Raw genomic sequence first — 27,193 nt, 5'->3', positions numbered from 1 at the left:
AGTTGAACGGTCCTTGGTCGTTGGTCCTCGGTCCCAGTCCCTGGACCTCAACCGTGGGTTGCTGTCCTTTGAGGAGCTTACATGGGGATTTGGTCGCTGATGAGGCGTCCTTTCCGCTCGTGTCCCTCTTTTTCCTGTCTCTGCCCCTCCACCAACTTCATTGTTCGAGTTACTGGGGTCAACCGCAGTCAACGCTTTGTTGGCTTAGCCATAAACATGTGCAACGGGACAATGGGCGGGGAATATATGCACTGAGAAAAATAAAAAAATAGTTTTCTTAATTTAGAACGCTATTTTAGTTGTCAGAAGTAACCCACACAAAGATTTGGAATACTTAAATGTGTGCAACCCACCATTTTGTAAAATAGTTTAAATGCTATAATCTCTAGATATATAACTATATAGGTATATAAAAACCCATCTCCTACTTAAAAATATTATTTTTACATTTTATCCAATTATGGTTTTATGCAAAAGACGATTTCACATAAAATTCGTCCCCTAGTTATGAAATACCTTTAAATATTTACATCACAATCATTATAGTCTTCCTTAAAACAAGAAACATTCTGCTTTAGAACTAGTTCTTCTCAGTGTATGAAGGGAACTCGTTCAAAGGTTGAGTGAGGGTAGTTGTGTACTTAAGTGCCCTCGCTTCGTGGGTTTATTGGGAGACTTTGGGGGCCTGGATGGGAGGAAGAAGCTGCTGGCACCTTGTGCCCTCTAATGGCTCAACAGTTCGCAAATTAGGTGCCTACTACAGTTTACAATTACCAAGCGGCTTTGCTGCGGGATTTTCGTGTGACCCGAGCAACCGTGAGGCCGGATCATATATATTAAATTAGGCCAACGGACTCACCCACAGAAGTGATCCGACTCCGATTCCTGTGGCCGGCTTTGAGCCTTAATGGGCCATAAGCGGTGGTGGCTGCTGCAACACTTGAATCTATTATGGATTTCCGCTTAACAGAACCTGAGATTTGGGGCATCGATTTCATGGTTAGATGCTAATTAGAATATGCAAATAAGCTTACTAAATAATGCGCGAAAGATGGGAACAGCTGGCGGTGTGTTCACGCTTGGTTAAGGAGAATCTCCTAGAAAATCAGTGAACTCTTAAGTGTTGAAATGTGTAGAGAACTTATTATATTTACCAACAAACTAATACATATATGGATACAATGCGCGGATTCACGGGGCTTATGGGGGAAGGATCCCTACCCACTAAGGGTTTACTAGTAAAAACAAAAAAAATATATATGGGGTACTACAAATATAATATGTATTTTATTCCAAATTTTTTATTTCTACACAACATTTGTTTGTACATCCCCCAAAACCAAAACCTGGATCACTCAATGACTGAAACCTTTTAAAAAAAAAAAATATAAGAATTCATTCTATGATCTCATTAAATTCTTAGAAATTACTCATGCATTTCGAAATCGTTACGATTATGAATCAGTCCATGAAATACAGCCCGACCCCATTTAATATTTCAAAAAATTTTCCCAATGCATTTTCCAATCAAAAGCCATCTGAACTTGAAATTCCATCTGCGCTTCTGGGCTCTCAATCAGCGTGAGGTCATCAAACTTAATGCTGTCAAGCATCAAGGCCAGATGACAATCAAATTTTAATCAAATTTTGCCTTCTTCAGTCAGTCAGTGCACACAGGCAGCCATTTAAATATATATATCCCTTGCATTTTCGCATTTTTACTTGTGTTTATTTCGAGATGCTCTGCACTCGTGTCGGATTCGCATGTAATTATTTTGAAATTCGAATTTTTCCCGAGCACCTCGAACCCCAATGATGAGGTTCAAACACGATTACAGCGAAATGGCAATTTGTTGGGACTGTTTGTTCTTGATGGCTACTCTTGACGGGCCTCCGCTTCCTCTTTTTCCGTGGGCTAGTGCCAAATGCTATTTACAGTGGTTCGCCGGGACAGACAAAGTGTGCATGCGGAAATAAAATGTGCACAAATGTGCACCCAAACAAACCGAAAGTCTAGCAATAATAACAATGGCAGCGAAAATATCAACAAACCATCACAGCTGGCTGCCTGCGAACAGGAAATGTAAATTACTGACGACGGTATATATTCTCGAATTATTTATGCATAAAAATGATATATTTCTGCGTGTTTGCTTTCCATTTTCCAAACGACCAGCGCCCTGCCAATTAAATATGGAAAACAAAATGCCAGAAAAAAAACAAGCGTCACTTCCTCATTTAACCTGCGGAATTTTCAATTACACATCTCAAAACAATAGACAACGAACAAAATACGAAAATGAAAAGTGAAAAACTAACTCAGGGCGCAGGCGCCAAGAGAAATGTTCGGCGAGAGTAAGGAAAAGCGGGAAATAGCCAGAGGGAGAGAAAAACTTGCCATGGTGTTGGCAAATGGAAAATTTCAGACAAAGCTGAAATGAGCAGGCAATGGGAAAATCGAAATTTTCATTCATACTATAAGGTGAATTGCACAGTGAGGGAAGTTGGCGAAAAAGTATCATATTTTAATAATATTAGGTAAATTAGAAAAGAGAAAAATCTATTCTATCCTATGTAATGTTATAATCATATAGAATTTAAGAATGATCAAATATCTATCCAAAAATTCAGCAGAATTTTGATTTTTCGGTATTACATTAATTTTACAAGGCCTATTGGAAGTTAAAACAATGTATAGAAATCCTAAATGATTCAAAAATCTATCCAAAAATAGGGACATTAATAGATTTCATTATTGCAAATATAGTCCCATTAAAAAAACTATCTTTTCATTCATTATTCATTCATTCTACAAGGCCTATTGGAAGTTAAAATAATGTATAGGAAGCCTAAATTATTCAACACCTATCTAAAAGTAGAGTATTTCTTCATCTAACAATTTCATAAAATCGTTTATCTTTAAAAAAAAATTGGAAAATTATGTATATTATAAAGATAATATCGTTGGGGAACGTTTAACCCACGGTGGCCACTTAGCGCTGTCCGCCCGCGCTGTCTAAAAATACCCGCCCCACCGCCGTTGCGCCCATCAAGTGGCGCCAGTCACATGGGCCATGGTGAAAACGGGCTCTCCGCTCGGGATTTTCCCGCTCGGCGGCTCTCTCGCTGCCATTTCCCGCTCTCGCCACGAATTTTCCTCGGTTTGTGTGGTAGGAAAAGGCTAGTTTTCGATGCGAATCGGCTCTTTGGGGCGCCGCGGTTTCAGTCGCCGAACGATTTTCGCCCCAACAACGAGGAGGCAGCTGCTGAAAATCGACTCGTCGCGTTTTTTGTGTGAAGTGAATGGAATCGAGGGAACGAGACGGAGGAAGGAAAAGCAAGAAAATACGAATATACACAAAATATACACGAAATTCTTTTTATAAAGAACCAAACGCGCAACGCAACGCACATAAAGCCACAAAAAGGTGAACAAATTAGCTAACAAATTCGAGTACTAACCCGCCCATCTTTCTGGAATGCAATATGTACTAACCCAAAGAGAAAAAAAAAATAGAGAAAAATCGCTGAAAATGCAGAGGCAAGTGGACTAATCGACTACTTCCTCCTCTATACGAATCGAAAAAAACACCCAACGACGACAACACTTTCTGGCATCGTGATTTTGATGATGACAACGCAGCAGCTTGTGGGAAAGCCAGAAGCAGCGGAAAACGAGGAAAAATCACCAGCAGCACCAGGAGGAGAAATGACGGCGGCCACGGGTGGCGGTAGTGGGGCGGGGAGTGGTGGTAAGGCTGGAAAACACAGGTCGAGGTCATCCGCCCGATACGACGATGTGGAAAAGCAGCAGCGGAAAAGCCGAGCCATCGTCTCCATACCGAACACCATCAAGCTGAGTATGCTCAACAGCGGATTGCTATCGTTCGAAAGGATAAAGCTGGAGGCGCGCGATGAGAATAACTCTCTGTCGAAGACGATACCCAATGGACCCATAGATATTCGACATTTTCTGAAACTCTGCGACCTGCGCAGGAAGTTCCCGGTACTGTACAAACTGGAGTTCCAAACGGCGGCCAAGGTGGAGAGCAACACCTGTCGGCATGCGTTGAAGAAGAACAACCTGGAGAAGAATCAGAATCCCAAGTGCATTCCCTATGACTATAACCGCGTGGTCCTCGAGAAGGTGGGTGGTCTGCAGGACTCGGACTATGTGAATGCCTCGTATGTGGACAGTCTGCTCAAGCCGAATGCCTATATCGTGACCCAGGGACCCGTCGAGGAGACGGTCCAGGCCTATTGGCGCATGGTCTGGCAGGAGAACATCAGTGCCATTGTAATGCTGACGAAAACCTTCGACTTCGCCAAGGTCATGTGCCATCAGTACTGGCCACCCAATATGGAGGTTCACGAACAGTACGGTGATATCTTCATAAATATTGTGAGGGAAGAGCAGCTGGCCAACTTCCACATAAGGACCTTCAGGCTCTACAAGATGAACGAAAAGCAGGAGGTCACGGACGAGCGGTTGATCCTACAGTTTCACTACACCGAATGGTACTCCCACTCGTGTCCCTTCTCCAATGCCCTGCTGGAGTTCCGGAGGAGGGTGCGCCTGGTGGTGGGCAATATCATCAAGGACGAGGATGATATGCGGGGTCCTATCCTGGTGCACTGCAGCGATGGCGGCGGCAGATCGGGTGTCTATATGTCCATAGATGCCAATTTGGAGCTCGCCGAGGAGGAGGAGTGCTTCAATGTCTTTGGCTACCTCAAGAAGCTAAGGCAGTCCCGCAAGGGCCTAGTGGAGAATGTCGAGCAGTACAAGTTTATATACGATACCCTGGAGGAACATATTATATGCGGCAAGACCTGGTTTCCCGTATCGGAGCTATCGGATCGCTTGAAGGCCAAGGCCAGGAGGAATTCGGGAACCAAAATGAACGAGTATCAGTCGGAATACGATCAGATATGTAAGCAAACCCCACGATTCACCATCGGCGATTGCGCGGGCGGTCATAGAGCGGATAACAGAGAGAAGAACAGGGATGTCCTCTGCGTACCCCCGGATAATTTCAGGCCCTATCTGACCTCCTTTCAGGGTAACGCCTTCACCGACTACATAAACTCCGTGTTTGTGGATGGCTATACCAAGCCCAGGGAGTATATTGTAACGGAATGGCCCATGAAGCACACTCTGGGTGAGTTTTGGTCCCTGGTCTACGATCAGGAGTGCTCGGCCGTAGTGGTCCTATGCCAACCGCCCTCGCAATCGCAACAATACCCCTCCTTCTGGCCCAATAAATCAAAGATGGAGAAGTACGGACCGGTGTTCTCCGTGCACTATGTGATGTCCAAGAGCTATACGAACATCAAGCAGTGGGAGTTCAAGATCAACAAGAAGATCGTCTCCCTAACCGAAATGATGGCCGGGGTCAAGGCCCCGACCCGAACCGTCCAACTATTCCAGCTGACCTGCTGGCCCATGGGCCACAAGGTGCCCAGCTCGACGAACTCGCTGGTCTATCTGATGAACATGGTCGAGATCTGGCGCAATAAGGTCGACTACGGTCCTGTGTGCGTTGTCTCGCCCGATGGTCGCAGTCGTGCCGGTGTTTACTGTGCCGCGAATGCGTGCATCGAGCAGGTCATCCAGCACGGCGAGGTCGATGTCTTCCAGGCGGTGAAGACTGTGCGACGACATCGTCCTCAACTAGTGGAGAATATGACCGAGTACAAGTACTGCTACGACCTGGTACTGCACTACGTCCTCCACTTCCTCAACAAGAAGGAGTGAGACGAGTGCGTTGGAACTATTTGGAATTGTTTGGAAATTCATTTGTTTTTTTGGTACTTTTTCTGGAGTCGTGCTTTAACAATGGTTAACAATGATCCGAAATACTTGTGGTCCACATTTGATGATGCCTGGATTTCTTTTTTTTGTAATTCCGGGCACCGCCTTAAAGCAATAATACTGAGTATTTTTGTTGTCCACAAAGAAGAGCCAGAGAAGAAGAAATTATTTGTTACAAGCGTCGAAATGAAATTTCACGCCATCGAAGAGATACTTTTTAATTGTTTTTCGAGCATAAAACAATGATACTACTATATACTACTTATATAAGCTTTTTGATCTGAAATGTATGTGCCATTTGTAACCCTAGTTGTTGTTGTTATAAACAGGAGGATATGAAAAGTGTGATGGGGATTATGGGTATAGAGTGAAGTAATGAAACGATACGGACAGAGAACTATTACCATTAAAATGTATATTTATATCTGTAGTTATTATTACGTTTACTCCTAAAACTTGCTACCTGGGCAATTGTTGATATATATCTAACTACATACGATATACCTACTATGAATCTATTTATACATAAAAAAAAATATATATAAATGTTATGTACTGTTGTAAATGGAAAATCGCAACGTTTTTTCCACTACTGTTGACAGAACTTTATTTTTTATTCATGTTAAAGAAAAAATATTTATTGAACCAAACGAAAGGGGCAACTTCGAGGTGTTGAAGTAAACAAACTTTATATATATTGTTTATTTATAGAACACACAAAACACACGTAACACTCAAACAAAAATACATAGTTATATGATTGCATCATGATTTTCCTGTATTTTCGCATTTATGCATTCGACACACAAACCTACCTACATATATTGTTGTAACTCTAATTAACTTATTTTTTAAATGGTGTATAAATGTGCGTATGTCCATTTTATCCTTTGTAAAAACCAATCTACATGTGTAAACATTTAGCACAAAAATCTTATTGGACTAGGCTAACGAAACGAAAGTGAAGCCATAAAAAATGAAACGAATCGAACTTCAAATGTGTGTGTTTTTATTTATAATGGGGGAAGTTGCGGGTTTCAGATAATTAATTTTAAAAACCTACAGAAGAAGACTTATAAAAATTAAAAGTTTCTGGTTGCCTTATATTTTACCTAATAATTCCTTAAACAAATTTTACTTATTTTAGTTCAAATATTTTCTTAAATAAACATTATTTTATTTTAGGAAAATTATTTGTAAAAAAACATTTAAAAATCCTGAAAATTTTGAAATCATATTTTCAATTTATTTGATTAAATTTTTCAAAATTGTATTTCATTGAAATATTTTCAAACACACTTTTGTCTTGGTAAATTGAATTTTAATTTACTCAAATATTTTTCAATATACCTACTTGTGCTCCACATTTTTAAAGTAAAGGCAAACAAACAAAAACACAGATGATCTTGCCCATTCACATTTGTGCATTCCTCAACTGAGTCATAAAATCGGAATATCAATCAAAATATTGGCCTTTCGCTTCGAGACTGAGATCATTTCAGGGCAGAGTGGTTCCAGATGAATTGGCAAATGGATATAAACAAAACATTTAGCAATCCCGCAGGGAGAACTAAAACAACAATCCATATAAACCTTGACCAGATTACAGTTTAATGCGTGCAAATCAAACAGAGGCGTTGTCCATATAGATACGGCCAGTCGATAAGGCACGAAACACGTTGGGTAAGCGATGAAGTAAGGGGTTAGGGGAGCAGGGGACCCGTGTGCGGTCGCTATAAAATCGATAAATGACAACACACTTTGCTTTAGTCGGCAATAAAACCAACGGCAATAATAGTAAAACTTCGTGGCGCGCAATGACATCAGCGGAAAATCTGGAAATCGAGAAAAGTCCGCAATATGAAATTGAAAAATTGTGTAAAAATCGAAACCGAGCGATTTAAGGCAAAAACAAAAATCAACCTGACTGGCAGAAAGTTTTCCATTTTATTTATACGATTGTTCTTTATTCTCAATGGATTTTTGGCATTGTTTTCAGCGATTAAATAGCGGCACTCATGCAGCGCGGAAATTTCTGCCATGGCTGGGGCCAAATTTTATGCCAGACAAATAAACCAATTAGGTTTTTGGAAATTTATCTTTACGAGCTATTAATACAAAGACCAGCGCGTGGCCAAACAAATTGCAGGCATGGTCGGGAAGGGGAGGGAATTTAGTTTTAGTTAATTAAAAAGTCAGTGGCAATTAATTTAGGGGCTCTGCCCGAAAATTTATGGCGCGCACATAAAGTTATGAAAGTGAATCAAAGTGGATTGGCAAAATTGGAACTTTTATAGAGGGAAGTTGGTGGAAGCTTTATGGGGATAACTGACCTCTACAGTGGAAAACAAGTTGGATATTATAAAAAAAATATTTGGGAGTGTGTTTTTGGCAAATATATTATTATTCCTTAATAAAAAAAGAAGATATTATTATATTACACTCCGATTTTTATTAAAGACAAAATTACTGGTAATTTTTAGATAGGTTTGCAGTACAATTTTTTGTCAAGTGTGCAAGAGTTAACAGTTTTCCAAGTTGATTGATTAGTTTTTGAGTTGGAGAAATGTTAACAGCTAACTGGGTGCGCATAGATACCATTGATGAGGTTTTCTGGTTGGTCACTCTTTAACTTGGCCACAGTAAATCACAGTTTTAATGGATGCCAGCGGGTGTGCGAGTGTGTGTTATTGTCCTAAACATCCTGAGTTGTTAGCACACATGTTTACAATAAACCCGGCCAGTCAACTTGAGTGCCAACAAACCAAATGGCAGCTGCAAAGTCCAGACATGACAAGCTCCTGTGCCTTTGTGAGTGTGTGTGAGTGAGTGTGAGTCTGTGTGTGTGTGTGCAGGACAATGGACATTAAGCAAATGCAACACATACACACTTGCTGGCTATAGGCATGCATATAGCTTTATATTCCGAGTCAAAGTCAGTCACTTAGGCGGCCAGGAGCGACCATTTCAATTTGTCAGTCATCAGCAGGACCTTACTGCACTGTGGTTGTGTATGCGTGCACTTGTATCCGTGTGAGTATCTGTGTGCGGCCCCAACTATTTGAATTGTGCGCCTGTCAAAGTCGTCGTGTTAACATTAATTAAATCTATAGCCTGACATGCACAATACTGCACTTCCCATTGGCCATTGTCTTGTGGTCTACGCATTGAATTATTGGTTTTGATTCGACATTTTTCATTAACAAGGGAATTCCTGGGCTATTTAAATATTGAACAGCGAACAGCGCATTAAGCAAACACGCATTTGTGTGCTTTTATTTTAACTACAAATTGTCACGCTGAAAAGTATGCTAGGCCCCGAAGGGAAAAACAATCGCACACAAGTGCTTTATTATTCGCATAATTGTTTTCAGGTTTAACCCACAAGTGTTGGATTATTTGTTAAATTTAAATGAAGTGCGCCGATTTGGCTCGAGGGCTGTGCATTTATAATTTGGTTTTTAATACCTAAGAAATTTAACTGGGAAACAGATTTTATAAGTAATCGTGGTTTACAGTGCTATTTGACACATTGACTCATAAATCTTCTTTTTAATAAATATTTTGAATTTTTTTTATCTATTATAAATAAAAACTAATATATTCTAGCTTTTTTAAAAATCACCAACTGCTTATAAATTATTAGTCTGCTAGTTTCATTAAAATTTGCAACACACTAAGTTCTTCCATTATTAGCCTTTATAAAATTTGTTTTAAAGCTTGAAAACATAAAATTTCAATTTTAATTTGAAATTCTCTGTATTTAAAAGGATTCGTTGCACATACAATATGTTCATTTTTTCCCCAGGCCATTTAATGACTTTTTTCGATTCATAAAAACCGCCTAGAGCTGGGCTCCTATTTGAAATTAATTGAAAACGGGTCGGAGCGATGAAGAAGGAAGCCCCAGGCCATAAGTAGAAGCACAAAAGGCATTTGTTTAATTATTTAAATTTAATTTCATGTCGCTTCAAATTAGTGCCACTCATTTTCACTCCGAGCACGTGGAACGTGTGTAAAAGGCCCACTCCTTTTATCCCACATTCCCTGTATGCATATGGAAAAGGGCAAGGGCCAACACTTTTTCACTCATTTCCATTACGTACACGACCCGTGGGCCGGCTTTTCTCCGGCTTCTACTCCCTTTTTGCCTGGCGTAAATAAATGGCAAAATGTTTTTGCATTATGCTGCCAACATATTATTATTATTATTCTTATTATAAACTCGTTTCGTTGGCATGGCGGTCGCATGCGTGACTGAGTGCCGTGAAGTGTGTGCATACAGGTGTGTAATGGGCATCACTGCAATTGCACTCCAGGTGGGGGAAGCAAAGCAAACACACGTAGACGTAATTGAATTAGCCGAACAACGAGCCCCGAGATCCGGGTAGAAACGCCTCAAACAATGGCCAATAATGCAATCTGCAATTGCCGTGTGAGGGGTGAACTCAAAGTGGCTCCTGCGGAAATTGCCAGCAACTTTGGGGAATAGACGGCGGAACAAATAGAGTGCATTTTTCCAAACATTATACCAAGCATTTAACGAGGAATGGCGCTCTTTTGGGGATCACAAAACAAATATATATTTTTTAAGGATCCAAGGAAATTAAACACGAAAAGAAAAAAGGGAAATGAAAGCTAAGTGCAAAAATATATATCCAATTTTAAGTCACTTTTTCCTAAACAAAAAATACAACCGAAAATGCTTTGTGGAAATTAACTAGATTATGAAATCACAATATTTAAATGAACTGGCATTTATATTTAACAGCTAAAAACCACAGACAATTTTCTTCATTAATAAATCAGGGCTTAAGGTTTTTCAACTGGGCAAAACAATTACGTCAAACGTATTTAAAAATCATTTGACACTCATTTTATACCTTAAATTCCACCATTTGAAAACCGAGTTTCGCAATTCATTTAATTTTATATTTATTTCACGTTTCTGGCTGAACGAATTTGTAATTTATTCATTACATTCAACCAAATAATTGCAAATCAACAAATATAATCAAATATTTATTGATTTGCCTAATGGCACATGCCATATCCAGCATCAATAATAACAATTGTACCAGCATAGTGACTAATTATGTAAGCCGCATAAAATATTTTAAATGATAGCAAAGGAGGTGGATAACAATCCAAACTGATGCCATAACCCGAAATGCAAACTTTAATTACAAACTTATTGTTTGATTTTTTCAGGCGAGGTCAATTGTTTTTTCTAAATTTAAAAATTGATTGAACTAGTAATGCAATTTATAGGATACAATTACTAATTCATTGATTTGTAACCCTATTAACATATTTGTGATAGGCACTTCACATATATTAATAATAAAAAAAGAGAAAACATATTTAAATATTATATAACTATTTTATAAGCTAGAAACATTAAACTTTAAACATTTTTAAACCTTTTTATTGGTTGTTGGTTTGCTTACCGCCTACACACTAAGCTAGAAAATAATTTAATTAAATATAAAACTATAATTTGATTATTTTACACGGAAAGTTCTTAAGTCGTGGGGGCGTTGCAAAAATTGTTAATGACATTTAAGTAGACAAAGAGTTCGGGTCGGAGGGCGGTGCATTTCACTATACAACTTTTCCATGCCCTGGCCAAACTTTTTTGCGGCTTAGTGTTTGCATGTGCGTTGTAGAATGCACAAAAGCGTAATTAAATACATAATGAACAAGAGCATAACAAAATATAAACAGCGGGCTGAGTTTTGAGTCGGGCTGAGTTCGTTGCATATCAAATGTGTCTCATATGGGTGGGTTATGCAACCAACTCGCAAAAAGGCTCTACGAAATTTGTTCAACAACCCGGTAGCGGAAGCTCATTATGAGTGGAACAACAAAAGCAGTGGCTGTTCATTTTTGCTCATGCTCTTGTGGAAATGCATCCGAAATTTGTACTTTGCTCTGCTCGAAATTAACTGCGAAACAAAAGATCCTTTGTTTGGTGTCAGAAGAAGTGTTGGCTGCAGTTTGGCTCGCAGGCGTTTAATTAAATGCAACTTTAGTAAACAGTAAGCATATGAATTACATGATTGGATGGAAAAATACCTGTAGCCATTTCGACCCATCGTAATTCATTGCCTGAGCATCAACTGGGAATTATTTTTGAGCTGTGACTCGGCTGGGCAATCTCCACTTATCACACAGCCCACAAATTCTGGCCTCTGTGTCAGTTTCGGCTATCCATCATCATCATCCGGCTGGCCAGCTGGATGAATATTTAAGCCAGGATACCAAGGAGCTGGGATATTCGGCTGGCCCTCTTAATTAAAATTACAAAGCCCCGGCCACAAGGCAGCTGCTGTCAGAAGGCAAGTTGTGTTCTAAATTGCCAACATGCCAGGACCACATCTTGTTATTGCTGCTTGTTAGTTACGGATATGGGAAAACACTTTTCGAATTTAATTGAAAATTATTGCATTTGTACTCGGGCCAAAATACACTGGTCCACCATCGATTACTAAACAGATGGCCCAGCAATTGGTCCCCAGACAATCGCTGCTCCATGTTAATCAAATCAAAGGTCTCGAGCTTGGGCTTCAAGTAATAAGCTGAAATTGTATTAAATTATGTTTACCCATTGGCATTGAAAATGCAACATTGTTTTCCCATTATTGATTGTTATTATGCAATGGGGGGAGTTATGAGGATATGGAAATATTTGTATTTCTTAGCAATTCGAGAACTTATCAGGCCAAATTAATGGGAGGAAATGAAAGCAATAAAGGTATATTTTAGGTAACCAAATTCGAAGGGAGAAGACTATGAAAATAGACGTCAATACATGAAAATATTGGAATAATTTAAGATCTACCACTTTAAAATGCAAAGCTAGTTACCCGTTGGATGCAAAATACAGATGCCACAGAATTACCACATCAAAAGCTTAAATACATTTCAAAAATAGGCAAGAGACTAGTTCCTTTCGCAGACCACCGCCACAATCTGCTCTCTTATTACCCCCAAAAAGGGGTTACTACCTGATTTTACTCTAATGGGAATTACGAACCGCGACTAAAAACGTCAAAGGTAAAGCAACAGAGAGTTTGCGGAAAAAATGTAAATGAAACACATCGCGGATCAAAAGCCAACTGTGAAAAACCAGATGGAATAGCTCCGCACACGCACATCATGGTACACAAAACCCACACATATATATATGAACGCAGACACACGTATGCATAAATTTCACGCACAACTGAATTAGGATGCGAATGATGACGAGGCTGCCTTGCATGTAATGTAATATGTTCCGCGATGGATGCGGAAATCTGCACAAAGGAGCGTTCAAAAACAACAGAGGATTTGCGAGAGAGAGGATCGAAGGAAATGCGATGGCTACACAGACAAACAGGTCCTGAAAAAAGAGTTAACTTAAAGCTAATATTATATTATAATATACTATCAGGATCATTTTATTTAAAGTTCCTAAAAAATTATTCAATTATATCTTTACAAGAATTCTCTTTAACGAAAATTAAGGTCATATTAAACATAATATTAACTTACCATGAGGATATTAGCATAGGAAACATTATATATCCAAAAAATAGAATGTTTCTGAAACTCTTTGTTGAGCAGAAATCCAAAAAAATTGGAATAAAATACATCTTACATATCCTTTTTAAACCGAGTGGGGGGATCTATCCATTATATCCCCAAGTGGATCCGCGCAGGCTTGTAATTATGATTCAATTTAGACTACCAATAAATATTCATTATAAAACATAAATTATTTTAATTAATTAATTAGTTCTCATATATTTTTGTCGGTGTATTTAGAGATTCGGTTGGGTTAGACAGTTAAATAGACACGGCTGACAGGTTGGTTGGGGCGTGAAAAAATTCAGCTACGCCATCATTAATCTTTATTTGCGCCCCCACCTCAGATTCCCCTCCCCGTTTGCCATCGAAAACCAGGCGCGTGAATAATTTAGCTACCTAATAATAAATCATTGCAGCCTGTGCATTAGTTGACTGTCTCTCAGCTCTATCTGTCTCCCTCTATCGCACCCACACACTGACTCACACACACACACACACACTCATACGGAACCGGAAGTGCAGAGTTACATGCTTAAATGCTTATCAAATTTTATGCGTGGTCCTTTTGTGTGTGTGTGTGTGACTCTCGTCCTGTCAGGGACTCGGCTCCACCACTAATGAGCATTAATTAATTGCCGAGTTGGCAAGGGGGCGGCCAGGATGTGCCACGCCTACCTTAAAGGCTGGCTAACCGGAAAGCATTTTTGTGGGCTTTGTGCCGCTTTTATTTTGGTGAAAGGTTAAATTTAACTTTTATGTAATTTCATCTCTTGATTTATTTTTTGTACGGACTCTACTGAAAAGTCATGAAAAGCATATCATATTACTTTGTGGGCGAACAAAATTTTAATTCGTTTTACCTTACATTGAATTTATTAATATCAGATTTTTTTGAAACATTAACTCAAGCTTTAAGCTCTCATATTTGCAATTTTTTATTCGAATTTCAAGTATTTAATAACTTTGCTGTTTTTGCTCAGGCCAAATAACGTATACGACATGTGAGCCACAATTTGCGCCACAATTTGCTAAACTTTCAACAATATTGAAATTGTTCATTGAAAGATTTCAGTGTTTATTTTATTAATTCTTTTATTTTTGACACCGACACATTCTATCTTTTTAAAAGGAATTTGAGACAATAAAAACAATTTGCAGAATTTCGTATGCAGCATAATTTGATTACTTTGGCAAATAAAGCACGATGAAGCAGCTGACGAAAATGTTTGTGAAAGTATGGGGCTAGGTGAATAGGAATTTTAATTAAACCGGGCACACACATCTGCACAGATAGGAGGCAACAAATTATTGCCTCAAAATTCTGGCACTGTCCATTGTATAACTGCAAGACGAAATGGATGGGTGTAAATATGGTAAAATATTTGGGCATCTATTTGCAACTTAGTTTGCGGTTTTGTGTAGAATGCAATAAAATATTTAAATGCACAATCAATAAACTGTGTGTCCGCTCCCCAAAGAAATTCGGCTTTGCATTTATTTTGTCGGAATGCCATTTCTTTTGCCTTATTTTTTGGGTGTTGCTTAAATTGATATTTCGAGCCCGAGCCCTGCGGTTGATGGCAGTGTCAAATGGACAAATATTTTCAATTAAAAATGTTTCTCGCATTCAACCAACGATGTGATATCCCCTGTGTCGTTTTAATTGTTCTCCAGACCAGGTAGGCTTGAACTTTCCTGACCGATGCAAATTGTTGCATAATCGAGAGCATTTACAAATTGGAATTTCCTACAGAATACCTGCACGAAATGTGAAAAATATTCTTGGGTTAAATTCGCTGGCATTGCCATTTTTGGCCTTTTGGCATTTCATTGTAGTTCATCAAAGTGCATGCTTTGGGTAAGGCCATTTGTAAATTATTGTCGTCAATAGACTTCAATTTCGGTTTGCTGCCCCCGCCCATTTTATTCGCACTTATACCACAAACACTTTTTGTGACCTGACTTGGAAGTTCTCAACAAGCCAAAGGCGCCGGAATACTCGAATACCAGAAAGGGAGTGGAGTATACCTGGGATTTAAATGCTATTTACACAGCTTTCATCTGGCCAATAACATGCGCTCAAATCAGAGTCGAAGCAAAAGGTTCGGGGTGTTGGGAATAGGAAACCCCACCGGAGGAGCGGAGTCCCGAAATAGTGTTGACCCTTTTGCCATTGTCTGGGCACGTATGAAAGGGCTAAAAATGTGACACTCCGGGAATGCGAAGGGGGGGCGGGCTGCAGCCAGGGCTTAGATGTCTCCCAGTAGTTCGCCAATTCAGCCCAACATACCCATTTCAGCCCACTCCCAGACCAATCCGGCAATTCCAAAGCTGGCCGAGATTCAACTGGAAATTGTGCGCACCTGTCGACAGACAAAGATGGCAGTAACACAGTTGGGTCCGAAAAAATAGGAGTTTCATCTTAATCTTTATTTAAAATTATTAAAATTTTTACCCTTTCTAGTTTTAATAAGTTGATGAAATTTATTTATGTTTGCTTTGTACTTTTATAATAATCTTTTATATGTTTTTAAACTAGAAAAAGTACAAGATTTTTAAAAAACTTTTTAATACAAAAAAAAAATTTATTTTAACAACATAATATTAAAACAACAATAATATTCGAATTAATTTGTTGCTAAACCCGATGTTAAATTTAAAATAAACCTCACTGGAAAGGGAACCATGACTTCATAGAATATTTAAATGGCTGGTCAATGCAGTTTTATTAGGTAATTTAAGATTCTGAGCTAAACTTCAACAATCGAATTATTTATTATAAGCAGGTCACACAAAAACTAAAACAAGAAAATAATATTTATAGTAATATATTAACTAATAACATATACAAATTTTATTAAATTACTTAAAAGTAATTGGAAAAAAATCATATTATGGTTGTTTCCATTAGTTTTGGTACAAAAAGTATACTTTTATTTTGTTTATAGGAGTTAAATTCAAATCTCCAAGAACGATTGAGTATATGGTTTTAGGATATGCCTCTGGTATTTCGACCTCGTCTGTAGATGGGCTCTGGGAATAGTCAGGTGGACTGAGGGGCGTATCTTCTACATGCCCCTCGACAATTCCCGGCTGAGGCTCAGGCAACGTTATTACCTTGACACATGTGTAACGGCTTTGTCTTTTTTTTCCGTTCTTCTACCATCCTTCCGCACATATTTTTTTTCTCGTGCCGAATTCAACTGTAACAACAACTGCAAAAGCGGCTTTTGTTTGGCCCGTCGACGGGCTGAGCAACCTTTAACCCCCCACCTGCGATCCCTTACCCTTTGAACCCTTCGTTGTTAACACTGCGATGGGCCTACCGTGTTGCTAATGCATGTTGAGTCGAGCTTAAGACACAATTTCAGTCTGCTGGAAAAGATTTGGGCGCCCCCTTTGATGTGAGCCCAAAAAAGTCGGCCTAGAGCAGCCGAAATCCATTTAGCAATTTCCTCATTTTCAATCAGCTGGGCGGTGAATCCCCGGTTGGGGCAAGGGCAATCTCTTTCGGTTCGGAATGATTAAGTATGCTGCGTGGTATACCCTGGAGATAGTGTCAAAAGTGTGACAATTTCGTTTGGGAAAATATGTGAACAAATTCGGTGCTCCCAAGGGAACATATATTTTCCCAAAACAAATGTCAACTAGTTAAAAGATTTTTTTTTAAGTCTTGCACCAACCGGTTTATTTTGTTTTGATTTAACTAACATTTTTTATATCATCATGGAAGTTATCTGATTCTCTACAAAATAAATATCTCTTGAATAACTTTTACAACAAAATTTGAAACACAAATCTAGCAAAACCAAATCGCTTTGTAATGATTTCGTTACTTCTACATCGCTTAATATTCATTTGGGACTCGTTTCAAAATACTTTTGTCACTTTTCCAGTTCGATAATCGCTCACATAAATCGCATTTGGCTGTCATTAAAGTTCCAGTTACCTTATCCATACAAACTGCAGGGTTCAAGGGATTTGATGGGTTTAAAAAAAAAAATACGAACCAACTTTAGAGTCGCCCAACTTGGGGAAAGGATGGCAACGGAAAATTGATGAAATTGATTTCCACATTGGCAATTTTCTAAGCGGACTCACGTTTGCACCTGACAACTGCAACCGGCTGACCTCTCAACTCCCTGCACCCGACCCCCCGAGTAAATGCTTTGCCCAAACATTTTGTCATCCATCTTGGGCCAAGATCCCAAACAACCACGTCGCTGTCTATTAGTTGCCTTTGCCGCCGGACCCCCAACTGCTCCCCTTTTTCCCTGCGGGTTCAGACGTCGCCATCAACAGGAGCATCCATTTCCCAGTCTCAATCTTGGCCAACTGCAGAAGCTACCGGATTTTTCTTTTTCGCTGCAGCACGTTTAGCCAGTTGCTTTTTTGCTCGATTTTTTTGCAACTCGCTTGCAACAAATTGTGTGCCCTGCTTTGGGGAAAAAGAGTGGAGAAAGGTGGGTATTCACTAACGACACTCTATAAAATATTCAACTTGCCTGACAGCGAGTCGGCTGCTAGTTGAATGTGTTGCTGCTGTCTTGGCAGCTAAAAGTTTTTAATGAATTTTTTAGCAAGCTAATCGAAGTCAATGTTAGTTGAAAAATGCATTAAATAACGTGGCACGTGTGTTCAACGCGTCGTATGCGCAATGTCGCCAACGAAATGTTGACATATCTGTAACAGAATAAAGACAGTGTTTCTGGTTCCCTTCCTCATTTTTGTTTATTGCGTTAAAAGTCTGAACTGCCACTTTTGACTTTTTAATGTCAGCTGGAGCAGAAGGTCAGACAGTCGGAAAAGTGGGAGGTGGAAAAGCTAACCAGCCGCATCAAGAGTTTTCATGTTTTTTTGCCCGTGCAGAAGGGAGGATATAACGTGCTTATCAAATTTGCAATGCAAATTTGGAATTTTCTGCTTGCTGGGTATGTGTGGAAAAAGGGCTGAAATGAAGGACTCGGTTAAAGGGCAGAGTTGGCCGAATAATAAGATAAATATTTTATTGTAAGTGCAACTCAACTGCAGAGAGATACTATTATAGAGGGTTTTTACTCCCTGAACCAAATTGATTTCTGACAGAAACATCAAAGCCAGGCGTATCTGCTATCGTATCCATGTCGGCTACCCACACTCTTTTTTTAATTCGATCGAATAACATTTTTTATAGGTAACTCAACTTTAAAATAATTCACAATATACATTTGCATAAGAATTTTTTTTAAACGTTTTATTAAGCATTTAAGATTGGCTTGGAAATAAAAACGTGATTTTAAACTGCAACTGAAAGGGAAAACTCATTTAAAACCTCTGCCGAACTTGTAATTAACTTTCTCTTGCCAAAATATTTATCCAATTAATTTCTACCTTGGTTGCCAAGCAATTTATTGCAACATTTTCATTACGCTCTTCGCATATTTTCACTGCCATGGTGTTTGCTTTGGCTCATCGCATCTTCTATATCTCATTTTCCCTGCTTATTTTAGCCGACTTCTTGGTCTTTCCCTCTCGAGCAACTGCTGTGTGCACCTTGTGCCCCCGGGCTGTTTTTCCAGTTGCAGTTTTCCCCATCACTTGCCACGCTCTTTGATTGCTCGCTACCATTTTCCCCGCTCCTTGCCGCCAAAGTAAGCGCCTCAATTATAGACTCAGACAGAAAGATAGACAGCCAGACGGGGGGGGGGGGGAAATGCGAACAAAACGCAACTGACGAAAGAGGCGAGCATTTTTCCACTATTTCAGGCTGGATGAAAAACGTGAAAAGTGAGGGGAATGTGGGGCAGGGATTTATCCAGAGGAGCTCATAAGTAGGAATCTAAGTAACCCGAAGCGAGCTTGGCTGTATGACCTGCAATTGAGCTTTGGGTAAACAGTGTGCTTCGCTGCAGCTTGGCATTTGATTGTTAATCATGGCCAATATTCCTTGGGGCATCAAGGATTTAGGGATAAGGAGTTGGCAGACAAGATATATCATTCGATTTTAGACAAGGGTTTCCGTGTCTTAAAATTTCCGCACCAGGCTGGCAAATAGCTTAACATTTCCTTAGTTTCATTTAATTAATCAAGTTTAACCAAGTAACTGTTGACATAAAATCATATATTAAAAAAATAATAAAAGGTCCAAGCCTTGATTAAATATATTTCCTTTCAATACATTTATTTAAAAAATGCCTTTAATAAATGTATATCTTACAGAGGCCATTTCCACATATCAGTATCAACTTTTAATGGTTATGGTGTTTTCTTTTTCAATTTGCAAATAACAAGTTCAGTGTCAGCACAAAGTTGTTTGGCATTTTTCAAAAATTATTAGCCAAAATAATGAGAATCCACGCCCCGAAAACAGCGGCAAGTCCACACTTCACTTCCCAGGGTTTGGCTTTCCCATCCCTTCCGTTTTCCGCTTTCCAGCCCTTCTCCGGTTACCCCTCGAATTTTCCGACCCCTGACAACCACAGCCAGCAATGACCTAATAAATCCGTTTTATGTCTTGGTCCTGGCGCCGCCTTCATTCGACGACTCCAATCGCTTGGACGGAAATGCCAGCGGCGTCTGTTTGTGGTAAGCCCCTCAGACAGGGCCTCATTTCCCCATCCTCATTTGCCTACACTCAGCCGAGGCACTGTGAAAAATATCCCCATAATGTTAATTTATGGGAGGAATATTTAAATAAAATTTATGTAAAAAGCTACGACAGTTATTGAATTCATAAGCCACATTCACCTCTATGGTTAAAGTATAAAAGAAAGGAATTTTAAGATACTTATAAAAACTATCATATCATAAGATATCGTACGTATTAGACAAACAATGTTTAAGATAAATACTAAAGTATATTTTCTCATATCTTAAAGTCTTAAAGATTTGATTTTATAATCAATCACATAAGTATAGATAACTTTATATTCCTCCATGTACTCCCTGACATTTCAATTCATATTCAAATTCAAATTGTAGGCGTGGCCGCGCCATTTATTGTCTGCGCCATTAGCTGCACTAATGATCCATTCATCGGGAGCCAAATCAGAGTGGGGAGAAAAGAAAAATCGGAAAGGAAAAAGGGAAAAGGAAAACCCTAAGGCGGGCATATTTAAATAAGAGCCGGGATGCAGACTCCCACACACAAATAAACCCATGCCCAAGTAAATGCCAACACAGACAGACACATCGGCATTGTCAATATGCTTAATGGATTTTCAAATATTTAAACAACCCGGAGAACCCAAGACGATGGCGGCTTTTCCAATACCCAACCCAATTTCCCGGCTCCCCGTTGGTCCTGAATGCATTTGCACACATTTACGCATTCAAACATATAAATCAAATGTTATGGTTCCCGGGCTAATGGAATTACAAATTGGTATTTTCTTCTATTTGCCATGCATAAGCGATAATTGATAATTGATAACTGGGTCAGGAAAATCCGCATAATGCCGTTTAAAGCGAAAACACATAAAAGTGCAATTTCCTTAGGCAAACATAAAAAAAAAATATTTTTTGGTTGATCAAAACTTTCTTCATTTAAATTAGAACTTTGAAAAATTTTCTAAAAATACGAGAATTATAACCACAAGAATCTTAGGTTCTTCTTTCCCAAATGCCCCCTTAAAAAGGCAGAAAAACAAATGCAAACACATGCATATCTCAGTTTATTCATATAAGTTTTGCGGATATGCATTTATTTTATTTCAATTTAAAGTTTTAATGAGTTTTCTGCATTGTACCCTAATGCTCCTGTGAAAAGGGCCAACAACTTGCTGGGATTTATTCCGTGTCGAGTTTATTTATTTACTCTTCACAGCGATTATTTCAAGCCGAGTTTTTCTGCAGCTTTTCCCCTGTTGTTGACCAGATTTGAGCGAAAATTTTAAATTAATTTGAAAATAAATTCAATTTAAACGCGGCTTGCTCAAACTAATTGCCCCTGCAGATGCTAAATCTCTGTGCAACGCGGAATGCAATTTTTATGTTTGGCCTTGGTAACCAAATTTCATAAATTGCATGTTAAATATTTTCGTAGAACAAATTCCAGATCGATGCGAACAATTTCAATTTAATTGATGGCGGGTCAAAAAATAGAAATTCCACAAAAGCTCGGGGGCTAATCTATACAAAATGATTTAAACCATAAAGGCAATTGATGCAAAATTAATAACAATGGAAACAATTTTTCTGTTTGTGTCAAACCGTCAGGAACTCGGCATTGTTGTGAAAACATGTCCAAAATATAACAAATAAAATAGCCACGACTGAAGTCCCGCTGACATTAATGAGTAAATGTGAAAAGTATCCATAGAAATTGACTTACAAAAAGTGGCCTCATTTTCATTGTTGAATACTGTCCGTCAGGCTTTGTTCGAATGTCCTTTTCCAGGACAACCGGCCCCAGGCTAAAAACCGTCAAAGTGAAAGCACAAGACGAGAAATTCCACATAATTATTTGCAAATGAAAATATTAAAATGTCTGTTTGCCGTGGGAGAATTGTAATATTGGTGGCAAATCTTTGGGAATTGCCTTCATTCTATTTGCCCACAAACAAACCGAAAACCTCCAATTAAAAATGCAATTAAATGCGACTGGCCGGCATCAAATGGAGATTCGGCCACAAAACCCGGAGAGAAAAAGCATATTTCAATTGAATTGATTATAATTATGTATATTTTATAACTGGCAAATGATTGCTGGTGTTGGGTTTCATGCAAATAAGCGGCATAAATATCAATAAATATGTACTTATATACATCGGTAAATATTGCCTGACAAATTATTTGTTTCCGGTTGCCCGGCTAAGTAATTAATCACCAAATAATTTGGTAATTTTAATATACTAACCTCTCTCTCTTTTGGCCACACACAGACACAAGTGCATAGAACCAATTTGTGCCCATGCCACCGTTAATTAAGATTTAATGCCCTACTAGCACTCAAAATCGAATCCTGCCACGCCCCCTTATCCCTTTTCTATTTGCCATTTTGTGTGCGTAATTAAGCGACAATAAGCATTTAATACACATTTTCTCCTACTCACACACTTGCAATTAGTTTCGACGCGTGTGTGTGTGTTTGGGTTCGCCCTTAATGCCACGCCCATTAAGTACACACTCCGCCCAATTGCACACAAATACACTCGCCAAACAGCAACAAATTGCTGGCTAATTTGAAAGGCACCGAAATACCGCCGCCTCCAATTGACATCGCTATACGGTTGTTATATAAATATATGCGTAAATTAGGGGGGGGGGGGGGGGGGTTTATATACATGCTTATCAGGATGCTGATATGTTGTGTATATATGCCTGCAATTAAAAATTATCGGCGAGGCGGCATCGGACATAAAATACACTGCAAATTGGCCGGGAAATTGAGTATAAAAAGGAGCAAGGATTTTTAAGGATGTGCCTATTTTCTGAAATTGAGACTGGGTCTTAAGTTATAATATTTACCATTACTTATTATTATTATTATTTACTTACCTTACTTATTATTTTGTTATAAATAAATTTATAATTTCTCATTTATAAAATTGTTCTGTTACTAAAACCTATATTTTTGGAGCCATAAATCCTATAAATTAACTAAAACTTTTATAATAACTATTAAAAATTACCAATTTAGATATTTTTACAACTGTACCAACTAAATACAGTACATAGTTCTAGTCTTTCAAATAAATCTGCAATTCTACTCCAAGTTAAGGAGAAAACAAAAACTTCCATTTGGGTTAATTCTTCCTCCATTGAAATGTTTAATCAGAGTTCCCTAATTTAACGACTAGCAGTGTAATAAATTTTGCCCACATAATTTGTGCGTTTCCTTGGGGCAAGTGGTGCATGGGCGGGGGCAAACTTGCATCAGATTAGTAATTATGTTGGGCCCACAAACACACACGACCACGAATTCAGCCAATGAATAACCATAAATCCGCGCATAAATACAAATTACACTGGCAGCCAGCAATATCAATTTACTTGGGCAGCGGCAGCGGGTTAAGGGTCAAGTGGCAGCCAGAGGTTAAATAAAAGCCCATGCATAATGAAAATCGTTTTGAAATGTCCTTTGCCTTGGCGGTCATTACTTATGTTTTATGACATGCGGCTTAGGTTTTTATGCCCCCGGCATTTCCTCGCTCTTGGGGAAAATCCCATATAAGTATATTAAAATAGAGGAAGAGAGAGGGAGCCTCTTAGCACTAATCACTGATTATTGAACTAGTGCTTCACCTTTGATTAATCCACTTACTTTTATTTCTGCACGTTTCAGACAATCATCCGCGAAATGAATCGACTGGGGATGATGGTCGACCTGTCGCACGTCTCCAAGGGAACGATGAGGTAAAAATTAACCAACTAACCCCGCCTTAACCGTAACTATATCCATTCTTTTCCTCTCACTTAGTCTTACTAACACCAACTTTACCCAAACTAAATCCCACAAAAACGTTCACTCTACCCTAACTAACCCCGTCTTAACCCAAAATAATTTCCACCTTTTCCTCTCAGTAAACCTTACTAACCCCACCTTAACCGGAACTTAAAATCTGCTTTTCCACGTCTTAGCCATAACTAATCCCAACTTAACCATAACTAAATCACACTAATCCCTCCACTCTACCCCAACTAGCCCCACCCTAACCCTAATTAATTCCCATCTTTTCCTCTCACAGACCCTAACTAAATCCACCTTAACCAAAACTTAACCCAACCTTAGTCAAATCTAAATCCCATCTTTCTTCTCCTTAGCCCCAGCCTAAACCTAACTTTGCCCCACCTTTTCACCACAGTTATTCTATCTTAACTCCAACTTAACCCCCACAACTTGACCACCGTAACCTGAATTGTTTCCAGCCTTTACACAATCTTAATCACAACTTAACCTCAATTGTAATCATAGCATAACCACACATTTACTCTACGATAACTTGAATTTCCTTGAATTTCAGAGACGCCCTGGAGGTGAGCGAGGCACCTGTGATATTCTCACACTCCTCGGCCTACGAGCTCTGCAACACGAGCCGGAACGTCCAGGACGACATCCTGCAGGCGCTGGCCAAGAACGGCGGCCTGGTCATGGTCAACTTCTACTCGAAGTTCCTCTCCTGCAGCGACAACTCGACCGTGCACGATGCAGTCGGTAAGTGACCCCTTTTCAAAATTCTTTATATAGTCTGTTAAACAATTTTTTGATTGTTTCCAATCTATGAAAAAAATTCTTAAATTTCCAAACACCATATCAATTTTTTATGACAGTTTTGGTAGGAAAAACCTGGTTGTCATTTTTTTATTCCTTCAATGCCCTCGAGGGAACTTTGCCCCATCCGAAATCAATCAAAACCAGTGACTTGGTCGCGGTTTCTCTTTGTTGTGTGGGATCCTGATTGTCAGGCTATTGTTTCAGTTAGTTCATTATTGCCTCCTCTCGCCCTTTTCACTCCCTTTATCCTGTTTTTGGCACTGCCTATCTTCCACCCCTCTCTATTCTGATTTTTGTGGCATTGCTTTTGACGTGCCATCAAAATGGCTCTCGTAATCACTTCCTGGATTCGTTGTCATTCTTTGAGCCACCTCAGATGTCTCCCTGGTTTTTTTTATGGATACAGAGGGAAAAATTATAAAATTGCTAAATAGGAAATGGTTGGCTTCACACTTTATTATAAATTAATATTTATTTTAATATTTTATATTCAAATTTTTAGTAGATCAGCTCTACTATAATTTATTTTTTTAAAACTAATTAAAAGAAATAGATCCAAATTTCAAAAAAACCAATAGTGTTATGAAGTGAATAACTTATACATTTAGGCTAAATCATATTTGTAAATAGTAAAGTAAATACATATTTTCCTGAGTGCTTGTCCTGTAATAAACCCCTCTAATGTCTACTCCTTCACTTTCTTTTCTTGCCTTTGTCTTTGCGGCTGCCTTGGACACATTTCAAATTCGCGAAAATTTTAATAACGCTGACTTATGACGGCGAACACAACAACAATGGCGCCCCGGACCTCCAACAATGGCCCCTAATGAACTTGACAACGAATGGCAACCCTGCCACCGGATATCCTTCCGCTGACCACTCACACACTCTCAACACACAGCGCATATTAATCACATTAAGCGAGTCGCCGGCATCGATCACGTTGGACTGGGCGCCGGCTACGACGGCATTAATTAGTAAGTAAAAGTCATTTATTTCACTTAAATTCACATTTCTCCTCTCGCTCACCGTAGTCGATATGCACGATGTCCTCCAGGTGGTTTTCAGTCCCTCACCATCTTTTTTTTTAAAGTTATTAATTGGTTATATTTAAGACCGAGGACTTAATATTGGCATATTGCCAGCGGTGCGATGGATGTGGATAGACCGTTATTATTTTACCGCTCATTACAGGCACACATTCCCGGGTTTTTATTTTTTCTGGGGGTTTTCCGCGAACAACTTGTGCAATCTGTTTACGAGATTTTTAAGATAATTTAATGAGCTCTCGTGGGGCAAATGGCTGTTGAGCGATAAAAGATTATCAGGGGGATTGAAATGGCTGAAAGTTATGGTAGTCGTAAAAGGATTGAACTGGTGAAATACTCTTCGGTGGCAAAAAACACCTGCAAAACTAAGAAAAAATTACAACAACTTTTTTTTTTAAGTTCTTAAATCTTTAAAATGGACTGTCATTAAATCACTCACCGTTCCGTGAATTTCGCCTGCTACAATTTGATCCCGAAAACATTTAAAGCCTGTGCCCATTAGCAGGACCAAAATGTTCATTACCTCAATGAGTGTGTCCTTTTCACTGCACTCTCGTCATCAGCGTCATTCGTCTTCATTATCATTGTAATTATTCCCGTGATGCTGGCCAGAATGCATTTGCATAGATTTCCATTTCATTGCATCGTCGACACAATGCGAAAACAAACGAAATGTTGAAGCTGAAATTTTGATAAAACTACCTGTCCACCCCTCCCCAATTTCTATGTCCCTCGGCTGTTTTTGAATTAAATATTTTGAGTACATGGCCAAAAATGAGCATATGAGCTGCATCCCCATCCAAAAATAACAACAAGGACAACAACAAAAAATGTCCATGTAAATCAATTTCCACCGAAATGAACTTCATTTTGTTTTGGTATTCGGGCAACGCGACCACAGAAATGTTTTCGAGGTGTTTGGGGCCAATAAAAACAAAAAATAACTGAAATTGGTTTGTATGAATATTTATGGGGCAATTGCCAGGGACCAAAATACGAAACAAACACGAGCATGACACAATAAATAATCTAAAATTCTATGAAATTACTAGATGTCAAATGGTCTCGTTTTCGGTTCGTGACTAACCACATGGTGGATGTACCCAATAAAACCGAATTCCACCCGAAAGGTTCGATGATTTTTCACAATGACACCTTTCCAACCTTTTGGAATTTGTTTATTTAATTAGTCTTTCAGTACTTGGAGTGATAAATTGGTCGAAATATTGGGAATTGAATTTAAACTTTTGGCCGTCAAAAACCACAAATGTGTGTCATTAATTTGTCAGCACAAACGTTGGCACTCGAAAGAAAATTGGCCCTCATTTGAATGGAGCAATTGAAAATGGCTAAAGTTAATTTAAGAGAAAAGGACATAAATTGTTAAGTACAATGAAGTGGTTATTTCTCATTTTGGAGAAGCTCTAAATGTTTTTAATGACTCAACAGGGTGTTAAAAAAATATTTAAAGTAAAAATATAAATATGTAGAGATAGAATGTTATAAGATTGCTTTTTTAACTTCTTTGAAAATTTAAAACATATTTCTTATAACTATGTT

General features: G+C 38.8%; 2 protein-coding genes across 3 annotated transcripts in view; both read left to right on the top strand.

The window, feature by feature from the left end:
• Nucleotides 1-27,193, top strand: part of LOC108019120 (uncharacterized) — a 129,989-nt gene that overhangs the window by 100,285 nt on the left and 2,511 nt on the right. The window contains exons 13-15 of the mRNA XM_017086852.4: nucleotides 23,655-23,725; nucleotides 24,334-24,524; nucleotides 25,486-25,561. Coding sequence (XP_016942341.3) covers nucleotides 23,655-23,725; nucleotides 24,334-24,524; nucleotides 25,486-25,561 — 338 coding nt within the window. The remainder of the gene's footprint in view (nucleotides 1-23,654; nucleotides 23,726-24,333; nucleotides 24,525-25,485; nucleotides 25,562-27,193) is intronic.
• On the top strand, nucleotides 3,213-6,813 carry Ptp36E (protein tyrosine phosphatase 36E). 2 transcript variants are annotated; one of them, XM_070996284.1, is made up of 2 exons: nucleotides 3,213-3,428; nucleotides 3,647-6,813. In XM_070996284.1, the coding sequence occupies exon 2, from the start codon at nucleotides 3,710-3,712 to the stop codon at nucleotides 5,756-5,758; it is 2,049 nt and encodes a 682-aa protein (XP_070852385.1). In that variant the 5' UTR covers nucleotides 3,213-3,428; nucleotides 3,647-3,709; the 3' UTR covers nucleotides 5,759-6,813. The 2 variants fall into 2 exon arrangements, with proteins under 2 accessions (XP_070852385.1, XP_016942362.1); XM_017086873.4 differs by having other exon boundaries at nucleotides 3,644-6,813.

This window comes from Drosophila suzukii, chromosome 2L (genome assembly GCF_043229965.1).
Source record: "Drosophila suzukii chromosome 2L, CBGP_Dsuzu_IsoJpt1.0, whole genome shotgun sequence".
Classification (NCBI taxonomy): Eukaryota; Metazoa; Arthropoda; class Insecta; order Diptera; family Drosophilidae; genus Drosophila; species Drosophila suzukii.
Note: the sequence above shows the minus strand (reverse complement) of the source record. Positions and strands in the feature narration are given on the sequence as shown.